Source organism: Heterocephalus glaber, unplaced genomic scaffold (assembly GCF_053883595.1).
Source record: "Heterocephalus glaber isolate CG9 unplaced genomic scaffold, H.glaber_assembly_v1.0 deba00000594, whole genome shotgun sequence".
Classification (NCBI taxonomy): domain Eukaryota; kingdom Metazoa; phylum Chordata; class Mammalia; order Rodentia; family Bathyergidae; genus Heterocephalus; species Heterocephalus glaber.
The window spans coordinates 15,555,132-15,574,230 of NW_028258151.1; the positions used below are offsets into that span (position 1 = coordinate 15,555,132).

Sequence of the window (19,099 nt, forward strand, 5' to 3'; positions counted from 1 at the left end):
GCAACTGAACCTAGACCTCATAAATTTGAGTCACCCATCCAAGAGAAAGGATGGAGAAGAGGGCATGACAACCTTAAAAGGGAGAAAGCTCAAGAGGCCACCTGTGGCCTATACTACTGCCATCACACCTGGGCAGAACAGAGCAGGGACTAGGAGTGGACAAGCAGATGTGAGGCCACTTCTGCGAGGACCCCAGCAGCCAGCAGCAGACACATCCTGGGCTCTGCCACCCCTTCAACAGCCAGTCTAGAACCAACCATTGCACCATCAACAGAAGAGTGGGAACTATCAGAAGGGAGTCTCAGCTAGTCAATGGGGCTCGCTGAGGGAGAGCAAAGATGCTGTTCCTCCCAGTGCACCTTCCTTCCAAAGACTCTCCCATCCCAAACCTGAAATAAACCAATACCCTATTAATGAGTTTTTTAAATTGTCTTTTTTTTTTTTTTTAATTGAAGGTCCCTTACTGGTCCTGCTTCCATGAATGGCCAAGACCAGGGGAAAAGGGAGGGTAACCAGCCGGCACAGAGAGGGGTCATCTCCACAACATTCCATTTATACACAGAACTAAATAAACAAGCACAGAGTCACTATTGCAGTTAGAAGTTGGCAGCGTGGGATGGGGGAGGAATGGGTGGGGAGTAGGGATGTCGTTAAAAAAAATACAGGGCCCCCCCACAAAAGCTGGCTGCCTGAGGGGAACTTGGTCTGCTTCAACCCAATAGAAATCAGAAGATCAAAAGCAGTTTGGGCAAGCCGGACCATCAGGGATGGAGGCAGGAGGAAGGTCCAGGGGGTAGGGGGGCTGTTTGGCAACTGGGGTGAAAGGATTGCCCTCCCCCTGCTGGGATCCCCCCAGCCCCTCCGGTCTGGCAGGAAGGGGGCAGCCTGCAACCCCCTGAGGGCAGGTCCGGGGCTGCCAGATGCTCCACGAAGGACTGGAGGGGCTCACAAGGGCTTGCCCTCCAGGGAGATGACGGCACTGCCTCCCAGCTTCTCTGCCAGTGTGCAGCGGTCCTTGACCTCCTCGTAGCAATTTGCCTGTAACTCATGCTTGATCCCTGTGGGGAAGAAGGGGGAGCATCTGTGAGCAGGAAACTCTGGGGTGAGGAATTTCTGTGGCTGGGAAGGAGCCATCAGAGCAGATGGAAGGGTAAAATAGACTGCCCAGCAGGCAGGGAAGATGGGAAGGGGCCTCCTCTGCCAAGTCATTTACTCCACTCTGCAGCCAAGGCTTGTGCAGGTGGGCATGAGAAATCACCAACACTGGCCCTTACCTGTCAGCTTCTTTTTGATGGCATCCTTGGAACTGGCATAGATCATTTTGCTCTTAAGAGGTGCACACTCGGGGGCCCTGGAGACAAACAAGAACCAGGGAACTTGTAGCATTTGCTCTCAGGCACCAACTTCAAGAAACCCTTGGGCTGGCCTCTAGTCTTGGGGACTTTGACAATTTCCCCATTGACATGTTTTGTTACAACCCTCACCCCACTTCCAAAGCTCCTCCTTTACACTAACCAGGACTTCTGTAAAACTTCCCTCATGAGAAAGGGGGCAGGGGACAGAAGTGTCTGGATGAGCAACTTACCAAAAGATAAACACCAGATCCTCCTTCTTGCTCTCCTTGGTCTCGTAGGTTGCATCATAGAGGGCATAGCGACAGTCCTTGTCTGGCAACATCTTGACAAAGGTGGCATACGGATCGTCCACAGTCTGGCCCACATCCCCCACCAGGATCTCCTTGCCTTCCTCCAGGATGATGTTCTTCTTGTCCTCACTCAGGCAGAAAAGCACTGCCTTCTTGCGCTTCTTCACTTCCTCTGGTGTTGAGGACTTGCGCACCTTCATGTCATTGAATACCTTGATGACGCCATCAGAGACAGCCACACCAGAGGCCTGAGGGACAAACCAGACACACCTTGTAAAGAAAAGGATTCAGGGAACTGCCTGCCCCCTGTAGTCCCTCTCCATTCTCAGGAGATCTCAATGTGGATCCCCAAAAGTACAGCCCCTATACCAAGGGATTGCTCACTAATTCCCTTCCCAAAGCAACTCACTACTTTCCCATCCAAGCCACTGTCAAAGGACCAGATAGGACACAACTGCAGAGCAGCTACAAAAGAAACTTCCTACGAATTACGTGGTTCAACATCCTCCCTCCCCGATTTTACAGGATAAAAACTGGAGACTTACCAAAAGCAAATCACTGACTGAGCTACGAATCCAAAATTAAAAGAATCCACGGACTACTGATTGGTTCTTCCTCACAGTACTCAAATCTCAGCCTTAGGACAAAAGTACCGACATAGAACTTCACAGGAGAGAAGGACCAAGACCTCAGTGGTAGTTTCTTCAGAGAAGGAAGAACCGTGACCCACAATGCTAACTGTGACACCAAAAGGTGCCGATAGCTCCACAAAGTTGGTCAGAACTGCTCAATGCAGATGTTACACAAATGACCCTCTTCCCTGCTGGGATTTCTGCCAAACAAAGACAAGAATCAGCGTCCAATAGGATCCTGCTAGACAACTCCCTACACTATTAAGAGCAGTGCAGCATCCCAAAGATCGCTGACAGAAATTATCAAGTCAAATTCTAATGGCCAAAATCCTTGAGCCCTCTTTAAACTTTTAGTTGCATCGCGCTTGGGGAAGCCCTAGACAGGTCGGTCCACGGTGAAATCCGCCCCCCACCACTGCAGAGGAAGCAGGCCACGTGACCCGGCCGCTTCCGGAGTGGGCGGGGAAAGGAGATGTGCTGGGCTCAGCCCCCTCCCCAAGAGAAAAACCCGTACGGAGAGGCAACGGAACCCCCAGGGCCCCAACGCCCAGGCCGGTAAATAGGTCTGTGAGTTGCGGGCGGTCGCCTAAAGCAAGTTATACAAGCATCAATTCTCCATGCCTTTGGGCTCAACATAGGGGGCGGAGTGGCTTCCGGGCGGTGCCCGCCCGGGTCACTTCCCTAAACTCGGCTCCACCCGCAGGCCTCATCGGGAAAGCCGAAGGCCCTGCTAGTACAGAGCTAAGGCCCCGGTGGCCAGGACAAAACGCGTGAGCACGTGCCAGCCGACGGTACCTTTCAGCCCCAGCCCGCGGGACAGGCAAGAACCCAAATCACTACCGGGGCTCGATAGCTCCCGAGGACAGCCATGGCTTCTACAGAGTCCGCTCCGTGCAAACTCCTAATTGTAGGCACCAGCCTATCAAATAGGACCCGGTCACCCCAGCATCCCTCTAGTCCCACCGCGCCTGCCCTTCTGGGCGCCGGCATCTCTGGCCACCTGCTTTCAAGACAGATGCGTCCGCCGAGGGAGGGTGGCGCGGAGAAACGAACAGCCTTTGGGTGGGGCGCGCGTGCCGAGACCTCCCGCGCGCTTTTCCCTCGCTCCGGGTTCGGGTTTGGGTGCCGCGTGCTCCAGTCGAGAGCGCGCCCTCGTGAAACGACGCGCGACGCCGGTCGCTCTTCGAGGGGCGCGCGCCCGCGTGCCCTGGACCCCTCCCCCACGGTCGGTGTCCGCGCGGGCGCACCAGCGGGTGGGGGAGGGGAGCCCAGTGGGCGCGCGAGCGACGCCCACAGCCAGCCCTTCCCCGCGCCCACGGGCATGCACGCGCTGCCCAGCACCGCCCGCCACTCGGTACCAGATCTTCATCCCGCCAAGGGCGCTGGGGGAGGGGGTGCCGACATCGCACCCCCGATTCCCCATGCGTGCAAGCGACAGGCCCGCAGCCGACCCCCTTCGGGCGCTTTAGCCTGCCGCTTACCATGTTTCAGGAAGCGAAAGAAAGACGGCAAAAAGAGATGGCGAACGCGAGAGCCGCTGCAGCTGCTGCCGAAACCCAACTGAACGGGGCCTCTCCCGGCCCCTTCCGTTTAGTAGGAGCCGCACAATGAGGGGCGGGGCGGGCTTCCGGCACTCTCCGCGAGGCCGATGGGAAATGGAGTCCGAAGGTCCTGCGCCGTCGTTCGGCTCGCAGAGTAACAGTCCTAGGTGTCGTCAGCTTCCCGGCTTCGCAGTGCGTGCTGGGAAAAGTAGCCCAAAGCAGCTGTGGGGCGGGACTATAGAGCGCAGAGTGAGCTCATTGGAGGAATATCCCAGGGAACGCTTTGAGCTGAGCAATAGGCCCTGAGCTCGATAAAAATGACCCGAAAAGGTTCTCCGACTAAGCGGTTCTTTATTCCAGGAGAGAAATGGTTTTCACAAGGCTCGTCTGACAACTTTCTGGATCCCTTGGTTTGAAATCTTTTAGTGGAATCACGTTTTTGCTTCTTTGCATTGAAGCAACTATTCATTGGAATCCGGTTTTAGAGAGCAAGTATAAAGGGATCTTAGACAAACATTTATTCACCATCTTCCATGTGCACAGCCCCTTTTGTCTCCTGAGAAAAAGTCATAAGCAACTTACACAGAATAAGAATAAGAAGGGAAAACACAGGGAGAAAGGCCACAAGGAGATAATTGTAAGGAGAGTTTTACTTTTGTTCAAAGATGTTCAGAAAATCATGAGGCAATAAAGAGGACGAGAGTTTGTGCATTCAAAACTTCTTTCTCTTCTTTTACTAGGCAATAAAAAGAGGAAATAGAGACTAAGCTGGACTTGAACTTAGTTGATAGGTTTAAGATTATTTAATACTCCCACAAGCTCAGTGAGAGTAGTAGCCTAAAATAAACTCGAGTGGGGGGCTCTGGCCAAATTTTGTTGGCCTTGAACAATGACCATGGCCTCACATTCTTCAGGAAGAGAAGGCAAGGTCGTCAACAAGTCAGAAGCAAACGGAACTAGGGGCCTCGATGCCATAAGCAGAATAAAGGTTGTAAACGAAGAGAGACGCCCAGGAGTGGGGTATCTCACGGAGCATGCCGGGGGTTGTAGTCGTGGACATCCACCGCACCGCCCACCGGCAGAGCTCTGGGAGCTCCAGGTGGAGGATGCAGCTTGAGCCCCGCCTTCCCCGAGCGCCCCTGGAGCCTAGCTCCTCCTTTTTCGAGCCTCGCAGTTCCCAGAGCAACGACAAGGTGGCGGGGGTGGGGGGGGCTTTACAGTTACCTTGGTGACGCGCTCCATCCGCCCCCAGCCGCAGGATGCCCTAGATGTCCTTATTAGGACATGAGACTGGAGGGGGCGGGGCCAGCCCGAACACCGGGTTCAGGCTCCTTATAAGGCCGCAACGGGAGGGAGGCGGGAATCCAGAGACTGCCGAGGATGAGTGGCCGTAGTGTGCGTTTAGTATGAAGGGGTGGGCCTGGAGCGCCGGCTCGCTCCTCCAAGGCCGGAGATCTGCCCCTCGCGACTTCTGGCATTAACAGCTAGAGGTCGGAGGGGAATAGGGTGGCAGATGCTCCAACTCCAGTACCCCTCCACCTGGGATCCCTTTGCAAAATTTTCATACTCAAGCTCCGTGAGGGCCCCCCACTTCCAATTTGCCACAAAAAGTGTTCATTTCTACCTTTATCAGCCGGCTCCCCGGGATCCTGCCACATGCCCATCAGGCCTCCCCACTTTCCAGGTCGCCCTGCACCTCTTATAAGTTCTCTTAGGCGTCCATCCACTGCCCTTCCACCCAGTCCATCTAGCTTGGCCTTTCTGTGCACATCCTCACTTTAGGCCCCCAGCTTGCCTCTCTTCCTCTTTCTCTTCCCCTCCCCGTGTCCTGCAGATAGGGATCACCATGTCCTCCGAGATCCTTCAGCTTCTCCAGTCTTACCTTTGTGTCCTCATCCCCATCAGCCCTTCTTGTATGTCCCTCCCACAAATACACTTGCATTTATTTGTCGTCTCCTCCCTATAGCTCCCCCACCCGACTCTTCTCAAACCATCTCTCTAGCTTCCTCTGCAAGAATGAGATGTCTTACAGACATGGGAATCGCCACTTTCAGGTTTTCTGTTAAATGCCGCCCCCAGCCAGCCCTCCCAGTCGCAGGAGGCGCTGTCCGCTTTCCTATCGCCTGCCACAGAGATGGATGCACCCGCTTTGGAATCTGATGTGGGAGGAAGGGGCAGGTCGAGGCTCCGGCTCGGGTTTAAGAAGCTAGTCGGTCCGGGCCAGGGGGAGCCTAGGCGAAGGGTTGTAGAGACTGCCCTCCTACTCGTCAGTTAGAATAGTGCAGGGGCTGCTAGTCAAGACCTCTCTGGAGGCACGTGACTGAAAAGGTCCTTCCCTCTTCTCTCCCCGAGCAAGGTGTTCCGTTCCCAACCCCAGAACTGGCGGTATCCCGGTCTCGCGGGCGTGAGGTGCCAGCGGATCCGCCCCGAGGTTCATGGAGGCGCCGGTCCGCCTGGGCCGGAAACGCCCGCTGCCGGTTTGCCCCAATCCGCTCTTTGTACGCTGGCTGACCGAGTGGCGGGACGAGGCAGCCAGCAGGGGGCGCCGCACGCGCTTCGTGTTTCAGAAGGTGGGTCCCCGCTGGGTCGGCTGGGTTCAGATGTCCAAGCCAGACGACCTGACTTGCCCTGACCGACCTCCCTACCCCTGCCAGGCACTGCGCTCCCTCCGGCGGTACCCGCTGCCCCTGCACAGCGGGAAGGAAGCTAAGATCCTCCAGCACTTTGGAGACGGGCTCTGCCGAATGCTGGATGAGCGACTACAGCAGCACCAAGCCTCGGGTGGTGAGCGCCTTAGACAGGGATGTGCCTCCTCCAGGCACAGCCTCCATATTCACCCTAGATACCCTTGGTTTTAAGCTTCCCAACTTTGGTCCTAGTTACTGTTTGATCTGGGGCGGATGGTTGGCGCTCTGTGAGCCTCATAGTTCACATACAACATGAGCAATCCACATCCCAGATCCTCACACCTGCCAGATTCCGTGGGGGCACTGAGTTGACTTTCTTTTGCTCCCACAGGTGATCATGCCCCTGGCTCACTATCTGGAGAGAAGAGCCCAGCCCAGGACTCTCCCATGCCAGTGAGGAGGAGCAAGGGGAGTGGAAGGCAAAATGGGAGTACTGGGAATAGGATTTCTTGGCTTGAAGGATTTAGCTGGCTTGGGTCCAGATCTCCATGGTGATTCCTGGTCTAGAACAAATGACTTATCCTCTCTCAGACAGGGTTTTAATTCTGTAAATAGGAATATGGATAGCACCTGTAGAGGGAGTTCCACGATTAAGCTACTTAAAGGGCCCAGGCCAGTTAGTGGTAGACTGCTGTTACTCAGTGTTCTGTCCTGTAGTGGGCGGCAGAACTGAAGTTGAATAGAACAGATAACCCCATCCTGTCCCTGCCCTGCAAGTGTCCACTATCTCATTCTGGATTTGCAGGGAGTCATCCCATCATCTGGCTCATTTTACAGATAAGGAAAGTGGGAAGCATCTTAGGGACTTGCCCAGGACATGCATTCTGCTGAAACCTTAGTCCTTGCAGGAACTGAGCTGACACTGACTGGCAGCGTTTGTATTCAGAATCCCTCTGTCCCTTTCAGGTTCCTGCCCAGCGCCAAACAGGAGGCTCTAGTGGCTATTTGCCACCTCGAAACTCAGGAGCCCGAGTGGTCCTGCTGCAACTCTACTGGCAGCACCTGGTCAGTGCCTGGCCATACCAGGAATAGTGGGGAGAGGCAGTGGGGTGAGAGTGCCTGGCCACAGCAAGGCAGAAAGAAATCATCCCAGCCACTTGGGAAGGGCCAGGAGTTCTAGCATTGAACCTGCCCTATCGTTTGTACCATGGTTTCAGGATTCTGATGGTCATAGCTTCCTAACCAAGGAGGAGCTGCTACAGAGGTGTGCCAAGAAGGACCCCAGGGTGAGCACTGAGGTGGGGCAGATAGGTGGAGCCCACCAGAGTGCCTTTGTGGCAGTGAGAAGTGGTGATGGGCCTAGTCTGGTTTGACCCCTGTGCCTGGGCTACAGGGACAGAACTCTCTCTGAGGGTTTCCTCCCCTATCCACAGATAGACCCCAGGAGTTCTCAACCCTGGCCAGCCCTTCGTTCCCTCCTGCACAGAAACCTGGTCCTCAGGACACACCAGCCAGTCAGGTGGGGGCCAACTGCAGGGGACACAGGAGCCAGGGATGAGCAGCATGCATGACATTCTTAGTGGGCCTCTGCAGTCAGCCAGCAGTTTCCAGACCTGATGCTGCTGGGGTTGAAGAAAGCTGCTCCCCACCCCCACAGCAGGTACTCCTCTGTTGGAGTACCAGGAGTATGTGAGAAATTGAGACGGGAGGGGGAGGATGGAGGGATGCCACCTTTAGTAGAGGAGCAAAAAGCCTTTGCCTAGGAGACAGCATTTGGCATATCTTAAAATTTGGCTGGTAGAGGTATAGGAAGGGTATTCTAGAGAGGAGGGAACAGCATGAGTAAAGATAGGAAGAAGTACTTTGTCTGAGACATATGCATTGCAGACCTGAGAAATGACACGAGGATGGCCCCAAGAAAACCGATCTGACGATCAGGAAGACCGGGCAGAGCAGGGGACTTGTTTGTGCAGTGTTGCCAAGGAAGGCTGAGGCCCACTTAGCTGGGGGCAGCAGGAGAGCCTGCCAGGTATGAGTGAAGAAGGGAGAGCTGTGTTCATCTCCTCCACCTCCCAGGTACTCGCTGACCCCAGAGGGCCTGGAGCTGGCCCAGAAGTTGGCTGAGTCAGAAAGCCTGAGCTTGCTGAATGTGGGCACTGGGCCCAAGGAGCCCCCTGGGGAGGAGCCAGCACTGCCAGGAGCAGCCTTGGCTGAGCTGTGAGGAGAAAGGGGAGAGATGGGGGAGGGGGGATCCCCAGCACTGGGGGTTCTGGCCTTACACACAGCAATCTACACCCACAGTGGCGCCAGTGAAGGGGGTGTCCAGCAGCCGACTCTAGAGCTGGGGCCTGCAGAGTACAGGGTGCTGTTGTGTGTGGACATTGGTGAGACCAGGGGGTAAGTGAAGGAGGGAAGCTGTGAAGGTAACCAGAGGATCATTAAGGGTTGAGGGTACTGGCCCACCCTGACCTTAGCCCACTCCCTGCAATTTCAGGGTGGGACACAGGCCAGAGCTGCTCCGAGAGCTACAGCGCCTGCATGTGAACCACGTGGTGCGCAAGCTACACATTGGGGACTTTGTGTGGGTAGCACAGGAGACCAGGCCCAGAGACTCAGGTAAAGAGATGTGGATGGGCAGGCGTTAGAGCCAAGGCCTAGTGGGTGAGGGGACACAAGCCATCAGGACCCTTCTTGGCTTCTTGGCAGCAAGACCTGCAGAGTTAGTGCTGGACCACATCGTGGAGCGCAAGCGGCTGGACGACTTATGTAGCAGCATCATCGACGGCCGCTTCCGGGAACAGAAGGTCTCTTCAGTGGTCTGCATCAGCCTGCTCCCTTCCTGCTGCAGGGCTACCTCCTCAGCCCCCCAGAAGCCAAGGCACTGTGGGGAGGCCCCCTCAGGCAGAACCCCCAGTGTCTCCAGCCACACCTCCCTTATCGCTGCTCCAGGCAGCCCTGGTTCAGCTCCTCTGGCCATCCTAGAGCATAGCAGGGACATGGGGCATCTGAGCTGGGCAGAGGAGCTTCCTAAAGACCCCTTCATTACCCATCCCCTGGGGTCTTGGACACAGGAGGCCCAAATGTAATGCAGAGGTTTTGCCTCAGTCCCAGCTGCTGGGCTGATCCCACAGTCGAGGCATGAACAGACCAAGGGAGCCCTGCAGGATGGGCTGCACCCAGAGGTGGTGAAGGGCTTTCCTACAAGAGTCATAGCATGAGGACAGGTACAGAGCCACCTGAGACAGGTAGATAGGCCATCGAGGGAGAGGAGGCTAACTGGTGGGATCAGGGTCTAATTTTGAGTGGGGCACTTGGGGACCCAGGCCTGACCCTGCCTCTTTGCTTCCCCAGTTCCGACTGAAGCGCTGTGGCCTGGGGCGCCGGGTATACCTGGTGGAAGAACATGGCTCAGTCCACAACCTTAGCCTCCCTGAGAGCACACTGCTGCAGGCTGTCACCAACACCCAGGTGAGATCAGAAGGCAGGGCCAGATTGGCAGGGCCCAGAAGCTGTCGTTCAGGCCAGGAGCCAGCTCCTGCCCTTGGTTCTCCTCCCCAGGTCATCGATGGCTTCTTTGTGAAGCGCACAGCAGACATTAAGGAGTCGGCTGCCTACCTAGCCCTTCTGACACGGGGCCTGGAGAGACTATACCAGGTGAGCAGATCTACCTGTTTGGTGTTATCCCTTACCTGGATCCTTGCTTCCCCAAGGGAGGTAAGGTGGGTGAGACCCCCATTGTTTAGTCTGGCCAGTGAGGCCTAGGGCTGAGCAAGGACACTGCAGATTGACCCTTAGAGCTCTATCCTAGCCTCAGTCCCCTCTTTCCTCAGGGCCACACCCTACACAGCCGCCCCTGGGGAAGCCCAGGGGACCCTGAATCAGGAACCAGGCCCTCCCCAAACCCTCTCTGCTCACTTCTCACCTTCAGTGACTTCAACTCTGGAGCCATCAAGAACAAGGTACTGCCTCTGCCCAGACTCTGTAGGTAGCCTGGCCCAGACCACCCCTGACACAGGCCGCCCCCAACCACAGGCCCAGTCTGTTCGAGAGGTGTTTGCCCGGCAGCTGATGCAGGTGGGTGGAGTGAGTGGGGAGAAGGCAGCAGCCCTGGTGGATCGATACAGCACCCCTGCCAGGTACGTCCCTGGAGGGCCCCTTGGGGGTCCTCAGCCCTTGTCTGCCCCCTCTCCCCCAAGAATTCATCTTCACCAGTGCTTTTGGGGAGCAGGCCTGGCTCTTTGTGAGCTATATAGAGGGAACAGTGGGCAGATCTAGCTCAACCCTAAGGAGCTCATAGAGATTGGTGGGAGGAAGACAGCTAGCCAGACCTGGGGGAGGGAGGAAAACATTCCATCTGGTACAGCAGAGAAGGCTTCCTGGAGGGGTGTCTGAGCCACAAAGAATGGGGGCGACTTTTGGAGCCTTTACTGGTCTGTCCTATTGTTGCCCAGAAGGAAGGGCAGAAAGGATGAAGCAGGGCCTCAAATGCCGGAAGTGTGCAGCCTCCTGAGCCCTCTGTCCCAGGCTGACCCCCTCCTGCCTCAGCTCCCACAGCTGGCCTAGATGGTCCACCATTTTATTCCCCACTCCCAGCCTCCTGGCCGCTTATGATGCCTGTGCCACCCCCAAGGAACAGGAGATGCTGCTAAGCACCATCAAGTGTGGGCGTCTGCAGAGGTGAGGACAAGAGACAGAATCTGAAGGGGGTGGTAGGGGATGGGCTGCCCTAGGCCCTGGGCCAACCCTCACCTGCCTCATTCTTCTAGGAATCTGGGGCCAGCTCTAAGCAGGACCTTGTCCCAGCTCTACTGCAGCTACAGCCCCCTGACCTGAGCTATACTACAAAACAGATCCCAACCCCCTTAACACCCCCTCCCAGGCTGGCCAGCCTTTTAAACAGGACTTTTTGAACTACAATAAAAATCTAAATGTTTTCAGCCTTCTGTGTTATAGAAGGGATGCCAGGCTTCAAGGCCCTTGAGAAATATGGCCGTACAGGGAGACAAGACCGTATGGTCTCTAGTGTTTTTGTTTGCTTGTAGTGCTGGTGATTGATCCCAGAGCCTCGTGTGCTAGCCAAGTGCTTTACTGCTAAACTGTACCCTAGACTGTCCAAGCAGTCTGATGATACACACCTGTAATCTCAGCACTCGGGAGGCTGAGGCAGGAAGATCTCCATGAATTCAAGGCAACCTTAGGCTACAAAGTGAGTTTTAAGGCCAGCCTGATAGCAAGGCCCTGTCTCAAACAAAGAAATACAGCAGACACCTCAGGATCTGGGGTTGCTGGTCAGGGAGATAAGAGTCAATAGGGCCTTGCAACCTTAGGTCTGTCTTTTTTTTACCCCTAGTACTGAGGATTGAACCCAGTGCCTTCACACTAAGCCCTTTGTTTCATTTATTTATTTTTTGTTTTGTTTTGTATTTTGAGGCAGGGCCTCACTATGTAGCTCAGTTTGGCCTCAAACTTCTGGTGATCCTCCTGGGTCAGCTTCCCAAGTGCTGGGATTACAGGCATGCACCACTAGGTCCAGCCCCAACACCCCCCGCCCTCCATTTCTGGTACTGGGGATCAAACTCAGGACCTTGCGCTTGCAAAGCAGGTGGTGGAACCACTGAGCTAAATCCCTGCCCTCCCCCCTTTAATTTAAATTTTGAGACCAGGTCTCCCTAAGTTGCCCAGGCTGGTCTTAAATTTGTGATCCTCCTGTCTCAGCCTTACAGAGTGCTGGGATTATTAGGCATGGGCCATCATGGCCAGCTTTGAATGTACTTTATTTATCTAATTGGATGGTCCCTGATCAAGTATGATTTTTTTTTCTTTTTTTTTTTCATACTGGGGATTGAATTCGGGACCTTGCACTTTCGAGGCAGGCGTCAGCACTACTGAGCTAAATCCCGCTCATGATTTTCATTCTTTTGGGTTTTTTTGGTACCAGGGATCAAACTCGGGACCTTGTGCTTTCTAGGCAGGTGGCAGCACCACTGAGCTAAATTCCTGGCCCATGATTTTCATTCTTAAGAGGTTTTATACTTGGAAAGGAAAACCTGGAAAACCACTCACAGTCCACTTGTCTCATTTTATAGGTTGGAAATCAGTCCCAAGCAGCTAACTAGGGCTTGTCCAAATGTCTAGTTTGAGGCAGAGCTGCAACTAGAAGCCTGGAGCTCCTGGCACCATCCCTAGCAGGGTTTCTTGGGCCCCCTGCCAGCCAGTCACCCAAAACTGCACACCGCGTTACCTCCTGTGTGAAGTCAGTGAACACAGCTCCCAGCTCCCATCAGTGGGGCCCCCTCATGCAGGACACATACACCACCCCTCTGTTTAGATGGATTTAGCCTGCCTCCCACAAGCCCAGCTCTTCCCCAAGCTGAGATCACCCACCCAAAGACTTCTTTCTCCCTTTATTGCCTTTCTCTTTCTGCCCTTCACAACATCTTCTCTTTTATCAGGACAGAGTCAGCCCTGACCCCCAGGCTCCTTGGCTACAGGGGACTGTAAGGAGGGTCCCCCTCAGAAAGTGTAGGCCCCCACGAAGATGGTGAGTCTCAGTACAGAGCTGGCCCGGTAGCTCATGAGGGAGTTCAAGGTGACCATCTCCAGGTCCAACACGTACTCCCGGGGGCCCGTCACTGGCCGGGCAAGGACCAGCATGGCGCTGACATTGTTGATTTGCTGCAGGGCACAGTGGGTGGGAGGACATAGAGATTGTGTTAGCTACTAGGTGCCATCCCCTGACCCACCATCACCTCCCTGTCTTGAGGCTGTGAGGTGGAGAAAGCCTTAGCTAGGTGTGACCACCCAGAGTCTCATCTGGCTCTCTTTTTTAAAATAGCCTCTCACTGTGTAGCTCAGGGTGGCCTTGCACTCACTATGTAGCCCAGGTTGGCTTTGAACTTGCAGCAATCCTCCTGCCTCAGCTTCCCAAGTGCTGAAACACTATGCCCAGCTTCTCATCTGGCTCTTTGATGACACCCTGGAGATCTGCCTTCCCCTCCCATACCCAGGTCCTTCCCTTGGAGATCTCTCACTGGTGTTCTCCCCATTTCCAGCTAGTTTTTGTTGTTTTGTCTAACCAGAGTTAACTAATTCAAGGCCAAGTGTGACTTGGGAGTGGTGGGGCTTTTGGTGGTCCAGAGCAGGCACAGTCCCCTTCAGTTTCAAAAAGAAAAACAAGCTCTGATGCTAGACACAGCCCTCCTGTTGAATGCAGCATGATGACCACTTGCACTCCTCACTGTGAGCCACACCTGGAGCCCTCCACCTACAGCTTGCCTGCAGAGCTAGCTTCTCTGAATGACCAGGGTTTGTGCACTTTTGTACCATTCCTTGTTTTATGGATGAAGAAACTGAGGCCAGATAGGGAAAACCAGTACCAGGCCTCAAACCCCAATGATCCAGTGCTTATTATTTAACATCAACAGTTTATACCCTGGGAATGTAGAATACTACTTCCACACCCCACTTCCCACAGAAACCCCGCCTTCAGGGACAGGGCTTTGGGGAAAGATCCCGGGCAGAGGGGGGCGGGGCCAGTCCCTCATTTAGGGTTCCTGGAATTCCATTATAGATAATCCATGTCAATTGAGGAGTGGGAGCAGGGGAGGGCCTTACCCTAATGTAGAAGTCACCCTGCGAATTTCCAGCACGTATCTGAAAGGCATTGTAGGCGCCAGGGTAGACAGAGGTGGCTTGGATCTGGAACACATCAGCAGGCACACTCCGCTCTGAGGTGATGCTCATGTAGCGGTGCACAATGGACGAAGGCTGCTCCCGGCACAGAAGGTTGGAGGTAGGACAGAGGCAGCGGCTAAGGACCCCGAAGTAAGAAACAGGAATGAGTGCCTAACCCATCACCCACCCCCAAAAAGAGGGACTCCCAAGAGGATCTGCCCATTCCTGGTGCAAGACTACAACTCCATCAGCTCTCAGAGCATATACCACCCCAATTAGACACCAATCTGTGCACGTAGCCCTCTGGAAGGTGTAGTTTTGTGGGGAAGGCTGGTTTGCATTACTCACTTGTCAGACACCTGGATGTAGGGCTCCACACAGCGGTTGGTATCCACGCAGCGGTAGCCCCCGTGGAAGTTGACACAGGTTTGGGCCTCAGAGCACTGGTGTGCACCAGATTCACACTCATCAATGTCTGTGCCAGGGGAGAGGGGCTGGAATCTGGAGTGTCAAGCCAACAGCCCCTGACATCACCCTGCCTGCCCCATCTGGGAAACCAGTACCTTGGCAGAGACGTGTAGCCAGCAGCTGGTAGCCCTGAGGGCAGTGGCAGGAGAAGCGGCCTGGCTCGTTGACACAGCGATACTGGCAGAGATAACTGGAGTAGCTGCACTCATCGATATCTGAGGGAGGGTGGGGATGAGGATGCTGGGCCATCCTTGCAATTGGATCCCACAAATGTTTACTGAGAGTCCAGCCCCATGTGAGGCAGAATATAGGAAGAGAGAAAGGGATGAGACAAGCCCTACAAAGCTCAAGACCAGGGGTAGGGGTTCTAAGAAAGGTCTAAAGGCTAGGGGTGTAGCTCAGTGGTAGAGTCTGCCTAGCATGCACAAAACCTTGGATTTAATCCCTAGCACTGCCAAATAAAAAGACAGAAAGGTATGTCTACCCAAACCTCCCTGCTCACAGACCTCTGTTTTTGCCCTAGGACTGTAAGATTAAAAAAAAATAATACTAGAAGCCAGGTGGGGTGGTACACACCTGTAATCTCAGTACTTGGGAGACTGAGGCAGGAAGATCACTATGTGTTTGAGTTTGAGGCCAGCCTGGGCTACATAGTGAGTTCAAGGTGAACCTGAGCTACAAAGTGAGACCTTGTGTCTAAAAAAAAACCCCTAGAAATCTAGAGATTTGGGAATGATTCCTACTGATTGATTTTGAGAAACCTCAATTTCCCTGCCAATAAAATAGGTTAGGTTATATGAGTACATGTCAGGTGACACAGTGAGGTGCACATTGAGGACCCTGGCCCTATCCCTTGCTGTGAAGAATTAGGCAAATCACTTAATTTCTTAGTGGAAGGATGAAAGGCACCATTTACTTAAACTTTATGTGTATTTTTTGTAATCCTAACAAACCTGGAGAGAGATACCAATGTCCTCCTTTGACAGAGAAAGGGAAAAAATATACCTGCCTTCCTCAGATTGTTGCTAGATTAGCAAGTCCAAGTATATAAAGGAAGTGCCCTGCACAGGGCAGGTTCTCAGTAAATGGTTGTTCACTTTAGCTACTTCAGACTTGATGAAGCCTAGTATCATAGTTCTACTTCAGCCTCTAGACAATCCATTTTACAAAAGAAAGCCTCAGAGAGAAGAGCAGCTTGTGCTAGTGCAGGATTTGAATTCAGGTCAGCCCGACTCCCAGGAAGAGTGGCATTCTTCTGTGTCTCCCAAGTGAGCTTCAGCAGAGGCCCAATTGTGCCTTCCTGCTAGGCTGAGAGTGCCCAGCAATGAGCTCAGAATGAGAGATACATGGGTACAGACAGAGATGGGGCATGAAGGAAATGAAGGACTGTGTGACTGGAGGCAGCACAGCCTGAGGCAGGGTCTAGGGGACCAATGGAGGAGCCCAAGGCAGCAGAGGGGCTCTCACCACTGCAGGAGAAGCCATCCCGGTGCAGCTCGTAGCCCTGGTTACAGCGACACAGGAAGGTCCCATAGGAATTGAAGCAGCGCTGCTCACAGGGGGCTCCCATGTCACATTCATTCACATCTGGGGGTGCCAGGAAAAATGGGAAAGTGGAGGAACAGTCCAGAGCCATCATGCACCTGAGCTGGACTGAAAGGGAGCCCCCCCCCACACACTCATGCACCCCTACCACCATTTCCCTCCCCAGAACTAGGAGTCTGGCCCGGCCCAGCCTCACCCACACAGGAGCGGTTGTTGGGCCCTAGCTGGAAGCCTGGCTCACACTGACAGCGAAAGGAGCCAGGAAGGTTCACACAGCGGTGCTGGCAGTAGCGATAGCGGCACTCATCTATGTCTGGGATGGAAACAGGGAAAAGAGGGCAGAGCGGAGGTCAGGTGGGGCCTGAGCTGGCTGGAACTGAAGGCCTCAGCACTCATGGTCCTGTCTTTGGGGAGCTGGACAAGGCCAGGACTGGGTCAACCAGGACACCCCCTCATTACAATCCTCTGTCTGATGACAGGAGGGCACAGGCAGCTGGGGACTGGGGTGAAGCCCGAAGGGTAGAATAGAGGTCAAGGACTATGCCAAGAGCCAGGCCAGAGGCACAAAACAAGGACTGGCAGGGTCATTCCTTGGACTCACCCACACACTCAGGCCCAATCTTGCGGTAGCCATCAGGGCAGGTGCACTGGTAGGAGCCAGGCAGGTTATGGCAGTCCTGGCTGGGGCGACAGTCATGCAAGGCCTGGGCACACTCGTCTACATCTGTGGGAGACACCACTCAGCCCCTGCCTGTAATCCCACACCAGCAAACAGGACAGACACCTCAATTTGGGAGAACAACACAGGCCAGATACCATTCACATGGATGCATGGGTGATTGGCACCCCAAAGCACGAACATGGAAATTAGATCCTCCCAACAAACGAAATGACAGTCTACCAGTCTGGGAACCAACAGGATAGGTGCCTCAAATCTATGACAGCTCATGTCAGGGGAGCTCCTGTCCATGCACCCCACCCCAGCAGCACTGGACCCCAGAACTCTCCCTCATCCAAGGCCCATGGCTCCCAGAGGGGTTATCCAGATCAGAAAGGGGGAGGGGCAGGGGCTGGGAGGCAGAGCTCTTGAATGTCTTTGTAGGAAGTGAGGCCAGGGTCCCAGGGGCTGACTGGGGCACTGGGACCCAGGCCAGGCCTGCTGAAAGTGGGGATCTTAATGATGTTTGAGGATGTCTCCCTGAAGAGCTAGAGGCCTTTGAGCAAGGGAGGAATATGAGGTCTGAGTTTTTAAGATTCTTGGTACAAGGACAAAATCTGGCTGCCCAAGCGGTCCGCACTCACCCACACAGCTCTCCTGTTGGTCGGGCTCATAGCCTGGTGGGCAGGTGTTGGGGTGCTGAGCAGGGGGCACTGGTGGTGGGGGTCCCTCACCATGCAGGTCATTGATGACGGCAGCCGAGCGTGGCAGGCACAAGTAGCCCCCATAGTGGTTGATGCATTTCATTTCCCCCTTGCAGGCCTCGGGGATGGTCAGGCACTCGTTGACATCTGCAGAGAGGGGTCTGCTGGGCACAGCCAGTCTCCTGGGCTGGCCCTGGAGGGACAGGGAGGCAGCAGCCCTGTTTGGCCTTCTCTAAACTGTGGGATTGAGCAAGGTCTAGCTTCTCTTCTCAGCAAGCTAAGGCTGCCTGCCCAGGACCCCTCCCCAGGCTCTGCCAGGACTGGAAGTGGGACAGCTGTTCCCACAGTTGCCCCTTTTCCTGCCTCCAAGTGGGTCTCTATTCCTCCTCATTGTCCAAGTTCTAAATCAGCTCAGGCTGGATTTGCAGGCCTGCTGACCCACCCCTGTGTACACTGCCCTCCCAGGCTGCAGTGGGACGAAGAGCTGAACGGGACAGTGGCGCACACAAAATACAGTGTACACATCCCAGCTCCTCCAGGCAGTGCCCAGTTGCTCTCTTGCCTACTGGGGGGTAGAGGCAGATTTCCTGCGTTTCAAGGAGGGAGGAGCCACCCCTCATTGAGCCATCCCAGAGAACCAGAGTTGGCCTGGGCCCAGCTGATCTGCAGCTCATGGAGTTGGGGGTGTCCCTGGGAAGCAACAAAATTCCCTGGTTCCTGGGGGGTCCCGAGGCACACTCACCCCGGCAGTGCTGGCTGTCGGGGTCCCACTCATAGCCATCAGTGCATTCCTGGGAGGGAACCAGAGGTGGCCAGTGATCGCCCCAGGTTTCCTCCCACTGGCCAGGCCAAGACCAGAGCCTAAACTGGGACACTCTCCTGGCCTGCTCCAAACAATGGCCCCCTGCTGTTCCACCCACCGGGGGAGGGGAGAATCTTCCCCAGCAGCAGCTGCTCCATAATCTTAGTCTCTGTCCCTGCTGATCTAGTCCCAGGCCAGTGGCCCCAGGGTCCCTACCGTGTAGCTGTCCGGCTCTTCGGAATCCTGGGGATATGCTGCCCCCAGGAGCAACAGCATCAGCGCCCAGAGCGGTAGAGACCCGGGGAGGCAAGAGGCGAAGGGGAGCATCCTGGGGCTGAGAGATGGTGGGCAGGGCTCAAGGGTCTCCGCCATGGGAGCCCCCCTATTCCCTGTATCAGCCCCAGCCCCAAGTGTCTCCCACTCAGGACCGTTTTGGGGCCCGGAAGCCTCCTAGGCTGGGGCCAGAGTCCTCTTGGGGACCCAGGTTCCAGGCCCACTGGCGGGCCGCCCCGCTCCCGCCCGGTCCCGTAGCGGTGCTGGCCGAGGAGCTCAGGCCTCTGGGCTCTGCGCTGTGCCCTCTTAGCCGACTTGGGCCCGCGCCCTCCCCCTACGGAGGGCCACTCACTTGGGCCAGCGACGCCCGGCGGCTCGGCTGACTCTGGCAGTGCCTGCGGGCAGACGGACCGGCGGACAGCGCAGCTCCCTGGACGCGCGGCCCCAGGAAGCGCCCCCCGCCCGCCTGCCGCGGTGCGGCCCACCCCGGCGCCTCCGCCCGCCCTTCGACGGATTCCTGAGCCCGCGCC

At 55.3% G+C, this 19,099-nt stretch overlaps 3 protein-coding genes across 18 annotated transcripts; 1 reads left to right on the top strand and 2 right to left on the bottom strand.

The window, feature by feature from the left end:
* Positions 1-414: 414 nt before the first annotated feature.
* Cfl1 (cofilin 1) lies at positions 415-3,972 on the bottom strand. 4 transcript variants are annotated; one of them, XM_087205355.1, is made up of 5 exons: positions 3,759-3,873; positions 2,191-2,477; positions 1,586-1,893; positions 1,275-1,351; positions 415-1,058 (listed from the first exon to the last, which is right to left on the bottom strand). In XM_087205355.1, the coding sequence occupies exons 3-5, from the start codon at positions 1,843-1,845 to the stop codon at positions 946-948; spliced, it is 450 nt and encodes a 149-aa protein (XP_087061481.1). In that variant the 5' UTR covers positions 1,846-1,893; positions 2,191-2,477; positions 3,759-3,873; the 3' UTR covers positions 415-945. The 4 variants fall into 4 exon arrangements, with proteins under 4 accessions (XP_087061481.1, XP_087061482.1, XP_004852431.1 ...); XM_087205356.1 differs by lacking the exon at positions 3,759-3,873 and adding an exon at positions 3,278-3,426; XM_004852374.4 differs by lacking the exon at positions 2,191-2,477 and having other exon boundaries at positions 3,759-3,972.
* A 1,965-nt stretch (positions 3,973-5,937) lies between these two features.
* Mus81 (MUS81 structure-specific endonuclease subunit) lies at positions 5,938-11,382 on the top strand. 11 transcript variants are annotated; one of them, XR_015448928.1, is made up of 16 exons: positions 5,938-6,388; positions 6,473-6,602; positions 6,837-6,911; positions 7,410-7,510; positions 7,663-7,731; positions 7,879-7,964; positions 8,522-8,662; positions 8,747-8,842; positions 8,940-9,061; positions 9,152-9,261; positions 9,797-9,913; positions 10,004-10,099; positions 10,276-10,404; positions 10,478-10,581; positions 10,897-11,122; positions 11,212-11,382. XR_015448928.1 is itself a non-coding variant. In XM_087205346.1 (16 exons), the coding sequence occupies exons 1-16, from the start codon at positions 6,254-6,256 to the stop codon at positions 11,276-11,278; spliced, it is 1,710 nt and encodes a 569-aa protein (XP_087061472.1). In that variant the 5' UTR covers positions 5,950-6,253; the 3' UTR covers positions 11,279-11,382. The 11 variants fall into 11 exon arrangements, 7 of the variants coding, with proteins under 7 accessions (XP_087061472.1, XP_021120227.2, XP_087061474.1 ...); XR_015448929.1 differs by having other exon boundaries at positions 5,939-6,388; positions 10,900-11,122; XR_015448930.1 differs by having other exon boundaries at positions 5,950-6,388; positions 6,837-6,898; positions 7,412-7,510; positions 9,152-9,249.
* Positions 11,383-12,834: 1,452 nt separating this feature from the next.
* On the bottom strand, positions 12,835-19,079 carry Efemp2 (EGF-like fibulin extracellular matrix protein 2). Of its 3 annotated transcripts, XM_013075054.3 has the most exons (11): positions 18,922-19,079; positions 18,513-18,630; positions 18,237-18,285; positions 17,435-17,641; positions 16,734-16,856; positions 16,329-16,445; positions 16,055-16,174; positions 14,683-14,802; positions 14,468-14,594; positions 14,060-14,255; positions 12,835-13,120 (listed from the first exon to the last, which is right to left on the bottom strand). In XM_013075054.3, exons 2-11 carry the CDS (start codon positions 18,621-18,623, stop codon positions 12,959-12,961), a joined length of 1,332 nt encoding a protein of 443 aa, XP_012930508.1. In that variant the 5' UTR covers positions 18,624-18,630; positions 18,922-19,079; the 3' UTR covers positions 12,835-12,958. The 3 variants fall into 3 exon arrangements, with proteins under 3 accessions (XP_012930508.1, XP_012930507.1, XP_021120228.1); XM_013075053.3 differs by lacking the exon at positions 18,922-19,079 and having other exon boundaries at positions 18,513-18,893; XM_021264569.2 differs by lacking the exons at positions 18,237-18,285; positions 18,922-19,079 and having other exon boundaries at positions 18,513-18,893.
* Between the last annotated feature and the right edge of the window lie 20 nt (positions 19,080-19,099).